Source organism: Coffea eugenioides, chromosome 3, assembly GCF_003713205.1.
Source record: "Coffea eugenioides isolate CCC68of chromosome 3, Ceug_1.0, whole genome shotgun sequence".
NCBI classification, from domain to species: Eukaryota; Viridiplantae; Streptophyta; class Magnoliopsida; order Gentianales; family Rubiaceae; genus Coffea; species Coffea eugenioides.
In genome coordinates this window covers 48,245,982-48,255,340 of record NC_040037.1, presented here as the reverse complement: position 1 = coordinate 48,255,340, position 9,359 = coordinate 48,245,982, and the positions used below count along the sequence as shown (strand labels likewise).

General features: G+C 36.3%; 1 protein-coding gene across 1 annotated transcript; it reads right to left on the bottom strand.

Moving 5' to 3' along the window:
* Nucleotides 1–5,137: 5,137 nt before the first annotated feature.
* LOC113766797 (receptor kinase-like protein Xa21) lies at nucleotides 5,138–6,825 on the bottom strand. The gene is made up of 4 exons (XM_027310947.1): nucleotides 6,329–6,825; nucleotides 6,017–6,270; nucleotides 5,346–5,645; nucleotides 5,138–5,238 (listed from the first exon to the last, which is right to left on the bottom strand). Exons 1-4 carry the CDS (start codon nucleotides 6,823–6,825, stop codon nucleotides 5,138–5,140), a joined length of 1,152 nt encoding a protein of 383 aa, XP_027166748.1.
* Between the last annotated feature and the right edge of the window lie 2,534 nt (nucleotides 6,826–9,359).

Below are 9,359 nucleotides of genomic sequence, written 5' to 3'. Positions count from 1 at the left end.
ACTCAACTTTATAATCCGAGTCAGTCCAAGGTCTCTTATCTGAAGGATCCGATCTTGAAAGTCATCCACCAATTCTTGGCTTATAAGTTCTAGGGCCGGAAGGACTCCTCCGGAACTCTCACCAAGGCGGAATTTTATTTTCTTTGGTGCATGCGCAACAAAGTTCAGATTAACTTTGGGTGTTGGGTGGCCACTCAAATGCAATCCGTCATCCAAAAGCGGCATAAGCCGCTGATTCTGGGCTCGATCATTACTCACTTGGGCTTTCAGTTGGGATTGCTTGACCTCAACAATGAGCACAACTTCGCTCTAACTCGAGAGATTGAGCCACTGGATTTGCGAAGGTTGGAGCGGATGGGGGTTATTTTCAAAGGAGGAGATGTCTATCAGATGACGCCTCCTGGCGAGGGCAGGCCACAGTCTCGAGTCCCTCCTACTGCCCCCTACTAGGTCTCCACCTCACCCGGATCAGGCGGGTCCGTCCTCCTATCATGCTCCCCCTGCTTGGGAGTCCCAATATCACTCCCTCCAGGATTCTATCCATGCGCTAGGGGAGCGAGTTGACAGACTAGATGACTGTCTTAGGGTGTTACAGGTTTTTGCCCGTATTCAGACAGAGAATAAAGCGGCTTTCTATGCTCACATTGGATTCCAGCCGCCACATCCTCTGCCTCCTTAGGATCTTGTTGCACCATCTCAGTAGTCAGGGAAGCTTCGCTCTCTTTGTCCTTGCACTTTATTTGGTTAGGTTACATTGAGGACAATATAGGTTTTAAGTGTGGGGGGTGGTTTCTATGATTTCTTTTTGGTTTCTATTATTTCCTTATTTCCTTTACTCAAAAAAAAGAGAAGAAAATGAAAAATAAGAAAAAAAAGTGTAGTTAGTTGACTTTCTTTCTACATTTGTTAACTGTTAGAGCATGTTGTTATGATGAACTGCACAATCATGGTGCACAGGTATGTGGTCATATATGCTAGCTATGCATTTTGGTTTTCTTTGGCAATATCGTTGAATGTTGAACATGTTAGACTTGACCAATTCTTGAAACTTTTGGGAGCTTTTGAGCCATACACAAGCACATTATTCTTGTTTGCTTCGTTTGTTTGATTGAGTGGGTGTCACACATGGTATTCGCATTCTAGAACTTGCTATTTTATACATGTCGAGACCACATTTTGTTGAACTAGATGCATCTGAAATGATAAGGGCATTTAGGATTTAACCTTCTTTAACTTTCTACAAACCATGCCTTCACCTTGTCTCCCAATAGTGAATCAATTTGAGCTTTTGTCCTTCTTTTTTATTTGTTAGTCATGGTTGATAACCTAGGACCTTATTAGACTTTCTTGTCCAATCTTGTATCGTTAAGGGATGTCTGAATTTCATCGTCTGTGCAAGACAAATGAATCTAGGGTCGCAAGTGTTGTTAGAATAGAATTTGTATGGTGCTATTTCTGTGCATCTAGAACAAAAAGGGGAGAAATCGTCAATAAGCTAATGAGCAGAAGACTCTGTTCTACATGGCGTGCCCACGCCTTGTAAGACGTCCTCTCAAAAAAAAAAAAGAAGAGAGAAGCTCGTGAACAGAAGACTCTGACTTACATAGCGTGCCCACGCCTTGCAAGCCGCCTGTTCAAAAGGAGAAAAATAAAAAAAAAATAAAAAAAAAGAGAGAAAAGAAAGAATTAACCAATGCTTGCACAGTGGATAGCAAATGGAAATGCCTTGCTTGTGAAATTTCTCTGGTGAAGCATTGTGGTTATGTGGTGGATATCGGACATTCTCTTGACACACTACACCTTATCTTTACCTTCTTAGCACACCTTCTACCTAAGCACCATTACAACTCTATTAAAGTCCCTTTGATTTGTGTATTTAGTTCACTTTTGAGTGGTGCAGATGTGATAAATGTACAAGCCTATGGTAATTTCATTCCGTGATGTTGATTTGAACGTTCCTAGTATTCATACATTTTCTTTGAATTACCACCTGTCCGGTGTGTTCTAATTTTAGCGACATTGTCAGGAAGACGGGATGCTTGTGTTAGTGTAAATTTCTGCATAACCTTTGCTTTCTTGGTTGTATTTCTGAGTTTCGAAATGCTTGAGGGCAAGCATTGTCTAGGTGTGGGGGGATTTGATAGAGCAGTTATTGGACACCTTCTGCACCGTTATTCTGCCCTAATTTTGACTACTTACTGTGCTAAATGTTGAGATTTTGCTCATATTTGGTATTTGTGTAAAGTGTAGGTGGTTGGTGTAAACAGTGCTCCCGCGGGGCAAATTTCCAGAAGACTTTTCATCTCAGGGCGTCCCCACGCCAAAAACTATAGAAGGATACCCAAAAAAGCCGGACCCGCGGGATTAGTAGCAGCAAGGGGCAATTTAGGAAATGAGGTTCACGTGGGCCGCGGAGGTGCGGAGGATAAAAACTCTAATCCTACAAAGCTTTAAGCTTAAGGATCCTGGAGCTTCCATTGTGATTGGCGGAGGCTACTTTAGGTGAATTGGCTAGAAAAAGCCAGATTCACGTGTAATATAGAGATTAGCTTTTAGTTTCTTTCTTCGGTCAAACGATTTACTCTTTGCTTTTGGCTTTTGTACGATTTTCCTATTAGACTTTTGCTTTAACTTTCGCTCCAGTAGTACGAACATGAAACCCAACAAAGGAAAGTAAGGCTTTTCAGCCATTCCTTCGTTAATTCATCTTTTCTAATCTTTGGCAATTGCATGGATGGAATCAATCAAATCACGCGAGATTGATACGATGAGGAGCGGCTAGTTTTCTCCTCTACCCAAAGGTCGACGTGAAGGCGCGGTCCATAACATCTGTGAGATCTAATCGAATCTTCATTATTTCTTCCGATTCGTTACTATTCGTGCGTTTCTTGGAATAATTGTTCATGGTTATTTTATTAATTGAGTATCAACGGCCGGATATTTAATTTAATTTAATAGCCTATTGTCACGTTAACTAAATTGAATTTAATTTAATAGCCTATTGTCACGTTAACTAAATTGAATCCGTAATTGTTCGTTTAGTTCACAACTAGTGGCAACCACCATAATTGGCGTTATGTTGAGGAAACGTAAAATCTAATTTAAATAAATCCTCTTAACGTGTTTATTGGTTAGGGTTGGGTTCTTCTATGTTCAATGCAACTGGATAATTAAATTTCTACGGTCGTACCTGAGGTTATTTTCTGGTTAGAGAAACAATCAATGGTCGTACCTTGACTGTCGAAAAAGTAAGGAAGAATTGGTTGTCAAAACTTATTGATAGCTATAACCAACCTAATGACGAATGAATGAAATATCTTTGCATCGATGATCATTTAATTGGACTGTGCCTGAAAAATTGATCATTTGAGTAGAATTTCATTAATTGCCATTTTTAGCAAATTGTACTTGTTGAGTTAACTTTTGAATTTTGTTTATTTTATTTTTATTTTCATTCCATTAAATATCCCCCAATTTTGCTCTATTGACTTGGAAAGAAACAATTTCCTATCTGTTCCCTATCGAATCGACCCTACTTGCCATTGTATGCAAATTTAATATTTTTATAGACAATTCTGGTATATCGGATCAAGCAAACTCTTCGGAAATAGCGTGATCAAGTAACCCATTGCACACTTAGGGTCTCTGCTCCAATACTTGGATTTGTTCTATAATTAATTGTGGTGGTAAATAGGACTTTTTAGTAATTATTATTGCACAGGCTCGACACCTGTCACATTGATAGGTTGTCGAGTCTATGCAATAATAAATTCCTACTCAAATTAAATATAAATTTTGTATCTAGTGGTAAGTAAGGTCGAATCCTCAAAGATTGAGTGAAATTAATTTCTTTTAGAGTTCAAGATATGGGGGATTTTATAAAACTAAACTATACCACTTGAATATAACAAATAGATAGAAATTAAATCGCAATTATAAAGACTCAAATAATATTGGACAAGCTCTAGTCAAGAAGCAACTTCGGAAATGGTTCTCCTAATTGATCATTGATGCAAGAATAATTCCCCTTATAAACTGATAAACAACTTATAACTGCCAAACAAGTGATGACAGTCAATTTCTCCTTAATTATCGATAGCCAAGGTACAACTGTTAGCTATTACCCTAATTGCGAAATAACTCTAGGTACGACCGTAGGATTCAATTTTTTAATTGCCTTGCGAATTATAGAAATCCTGTTCTAATCAAACAACACGCTACGAAAGTTGTTTCAAATTAGTCTGTATGTTTCCTTGACACAAACCCAATCATGCCAATTATCACTAATTTAGAACAATTAAATAATTACAAATTTAACTACTCTAATTGGTTCTATGTTATCAAATTAATCTCAAATCCGGGCCCAGGATAATTGAATAATACAACAACCATAAGAACATAAAACAGGAAATATACGAATACCAGAAAATAATAGGAAAATGTAAAATCAGTTCAATCTCAGAATTTAAGTTGAACCAAGTCTTCCGTTTTTCCTTGACTAGAAATAAAAGCTTAGTTCATCTCTGTTGAGAAAATCTCGCGTAAAATTGCAATATCCATTGTTGAATGCATTGCGTTCAATTAAGATGAAGCAAGCAATTCGATGGAATAAGAAAAAGAGAAACGATAAAGTCAAAAGATGACTAATGTCTCTTAATTGAGATTGTCCACCCGATGGAATAACACTCCAGCAAGACTAAAAGCAAGTCTATATCTTACTTGTGGCGGCTGACTTCCCAAAAGCCAAGTTCCCCCAAAGAATAATAGTCCTAATCTTAGTTGACTTCTATCTACCCTACTCAACCACAAGCAAAAAGAAAGGAAATTTGTTAATTGAGAAGTTTCTTGTTCTTGCTAAGCTACTCTTCCCAATTCAAATCAAATAATCAACTCATGGAATATTTGCGGTCCCATGTTACACTTCCAATTGACAGTTAGGTATCGTGCGTCTTTCCTAAATTTCTTGACGCGATCACGCCAAACAGCAATTGTAGTGAGAAATTTGTACCTTTTTACTATATTTTGTTCCAACTCCTTGCGATCAGTACAAATTTCCAAAAATAAGTAGAATCCACCAATTAACGTACATTTGGTAAGAGGGAATTAATTATAAAATAAATAAAAAAATTGTGACTTATCAGTCATTGGTGTATGCAGTGTTCTCCCCACCAGTCAATATTTTTGCAGCACCAAAACCAGTCACACAGGCAACCATATCTTCATTTAGAAGGACATTACCTGGCTTCAAATCACAGAGAACAACGGGAATTGAGTAACTATGATGGAGATACTCCAACGCAGATGCCACTAGGATGATACTTAAGCAATTATTGTAAGAATACAACCATTTCTCAAGTCAAGGCTCCCACTGGGCATGTAATCATGTATTAATCCCTTGAAGTCATCATTAGAGCATACACCAACGACTTTGGTCAGATTTCTGTGCCTAAGACTGTATAAGACTTCACATTCTCTGGTGAAACTCTTGAATGAATATTCCAACTGTAAATTGAACACCTTTATGGCCACACAAATTCCATTAGCTAGAATCCCTTTGTAAACAGATCCAAAATTTCCTAGTAAGTTGCTTTCATCATAACCATTGGTTGCTTGTAGGAGTTCATAATACGAAATCCTTCCTTTTGCTGTCAAGGAGAACAAATTAGTTCCATTAGGAACCTTCTCCTTCTTTACGTATCAAAAGAACAAAAATGCCAAGGCTATACTAGCAATTATTGCTTAAACTCCAAACACTATCAATTTAGTTTGAAGCACTTTCTTTGTCCTTGATCTGTGAATTGGAGTTTGGCTTGGTGGAACATGAAACCTAGATGATCCACATAATGCATCATTGGAGATAAAAGATTCACTAGTGAAATTCTTGAAAGGGCCGTTGATGGAATTTGCCCCAGTAAATAATTGAAAGAGACATTGAAGTAGCTGAGAGATTGAAGTGTTTGTGATAGGTCCAAATATTCCAAACTTAGCATGTTACTGATTGATTCAGGAATGGTACCTTCAAAGTTGTTATATGGCAAAGAAAGATGATTCAAGTTTTCTAAATCTCCAATTCTGCTAGGAATAATAATGTTATTTGAGAATTGATTCATTGACAAATCTATCCATGTTGCAACCTTCAATAGTCCAATCTCTGAAGGTAGAGAGCCAGTAAAGAAATTCGAAGACAGGATAAATCCCAAGAGATCTTTGAGGCTCCACAAACTGTCAGGCACATAAGAAGTTATTCTGTTGGAAGCTAGATAAAGATACCTGAGAGAAGTAAGATTACAGGAATTGATTTCCAATCCGATGTAATAAATTCAAGTACTGTAAGCTACACAAACTATCAGGGATAGTTCCACTAACATTGTTACTTTCTATAGATAATCCTTGAAGCATTTGCAACCCTTTGATTGTACTTGGAATTGATCTAGACAAGGGATTCTCTTGTAGACCTAGCACTCTCACATTGCTTAGATTGCCAACAGTTTTTGGAATTCTTCCCTTCATTTTACAGCCACCTGCATAAATCTCTTCTATAGAAGAAGAAAGATTTCCTATAGAAACTGGAAGAACACCAGTGAATGGGTTATTAGCCACTGAAATTTCTCTCTGGTATCTGCATTCTGTTAACACAGTGACAAAGCTTAACTCCACCGAAAAAGATTCATTTGTTAAATTGTTATCAAACAGCACTAAACATTCAAGAAATTTTAGATTCCCAAAGACTATGTAAATTGGACGAGTGAGTCTGTTTCGAGCAAACTCTACATGAGTGAGTTTAGAGGAGTTTGAGATTGAATCAGGTACAATACAACAGTCCATTGAGGTTATTAGAGTTGAGGTGATAGGTGTCGAGTCTGTGCAATAATCAAAATCTAACTACCATCAAAAGCAATTAACAATCAATTCCAGGTACTGGAGCATGGACTCTGAATGTGCAATGGGTTACTTGATTCACCTTGGTTCCGAAAAGTTTGCTTAATCCGATATACCAGAATTAATTAGCTAACAGAAAATTATTAACTCGTAGACAGTGGCAAACAGGGTCATCTCCTCAGGGACTGGGGATAAATTCATTTCTTTTCAAGTCAAGGCGAAACCGGGGGTTTCAGAATTAAATGCTAATGAATTGTTAACTAAATTAATCAACTGTGAAAAATAATTAATAGAGAGAAATAATTGGAAAAACTCTAACCAAAGATACACTTCAGAAATGGTTTATGCGACTGATCGTTGATTCAAATATAATTCCAATATTCATTAATAAGTAGGTTTTTAACTACCAATACGATCTGACAGTCAATCTCTTCTTACTGTCTCGATAGTCAAGGTACGACCATTGACTATTTTCCTAATTTAGGAATAACCCTAGGTACGACCATAAGATTTAATTCCCCAATTGCATTAGAAACTAGAGAAACCCTACTCTAATCAATAAACATGCTACGAGCGTTTATTTAAATTAGATTGTACGTTTCTCTAACATAAACTCAATTATATCAGTTGCTATCGGGATGAGAGTAATCGAACAATTACGGATTCGACTACCCCCAATTAGCGAATAGACTATGTGAATAATTAAATATTGCGCAACTATTCAATCATACACAATAGTTATAGCCAATAAAAGCAGAAAACATACAAATACCAATGAATGAAAGAAGCAATTAAAATAATTTAGATCTCATAGTTATTGTTGAACCAAATCTTTAGTTGTCTCCTTGACTAGAAGTTTGAAATTAGTTCTCCATTTGTGGATAACAAGCCATGCTTACAAGAAAATCCGTTGGGAGCTTGCAATTGTCTTTTCCCCTCAAACTAATGAAAAGGCCAGCCGACAAGCCAAAAGCAAGTGGCGGCTCCCCTCCAAAAGTCATGAGAAGAAACCTAATGACTACTAATTAATTGGTCAACCGAGACTAGAATTCTAATTGACTAAGGTAACTCCAAGAATAAAGCAAATGGTTTCCTAATAAGACATCTAATAAAAAGTGGTAGTTTTCTAATCTTCAACCAATACTCCACGTAGATTCCATCTTGAATTGAGAAACTTGCGCTTGACAATCAACTCCAAGAAAATCACCCATTTTAGCACTTTTTACTCCAATGCCCTACAATTAACATAAAACACCAAATATAAGTAGAATCTGACAATTAAAATAATATTTGGCTAAAATCAAGGGAAAAATAATTATAAATTTAGCAACAAATTATGACCTATCAATTTCCTTCACACCTGAACCATGCTTGTTCTCAAGCATGAGAACACAAATCAAGCAATCAAATTCAAACAATGGTTATTATTCAAATCTTCTATTGCCAAGATACAATTAAAACATATGTCAAGTATTAGTGGCAATTTTTAATAAATACCTCTCCAGTTAGTTTCCAAGATTAAGGGCTCTTTCAATTTATGACTAACTAATCTAAAAATATAAAATATTCAACCAGCATCTATCAGCAAATGATTTGACTATTAAACAAAATCTCAACATTAAAATTCATGAATCAACTGGCTCTTTCCACATTTTTTTTCAGCGGGAATGCTTAGTCTTTAGCCATTTAAGCATTTTGATGCGAACTCCAACACTGGCCAAATGCAGAAGCCCGGTTACTCAGCCATCATCGCTTAAAAACCACATACTCATAGCTATTATCGCTTTTTGATGCGAAAATCGACACTTGTGGTGAAGACCTCCGGTTACTAGGCAACGATACTAACGAAGTATAGTCGAATACTATTCATAAATAAGCACCAAATTAAAATTAACAATTATACAAACCCTCTTCATTTCTTAAACATGGAGAACTAAGATTAATAGTTGAACCAAATTGCACAAAAAATGCTAGACAAATATTTACAATACTTAGAGAAGTTAACCAAAAAGTGTAAAGGTCACAAAATCTCAAATATTCACCAAAGAGATACCTTAAACTTAACCATGTCATACTTAACACCTTAGAGTGTAAAATCTTAGCAATAGAAAAATTTGAAACATCTAACCATTGTTTATCAGAAACAAACACAAATATGCACAAAGATAGGCAAAAAATGGATAAAATTCGACTAAGTCAAACAAAAAATTCCAACAAAAATGCCTACACTTACACTTAATAAACATGCTACGAGGGTTTATTTAAATTAGATTATACGTTTTCCTAACGTAAAGACAATTATGTCAATTGCTACCGGTATGAGAGTAATCGAACAATTACGGATTCAACTACCCCCAATTAGCGAATAGACTACGTGAATAATTAAACATTGCACAACTATTCAATCATACACAATAGTTATAGCCAATAAAAGTAGAAAACATACAAATACCAATGAATGAAAGAAGCAATCAAAATAA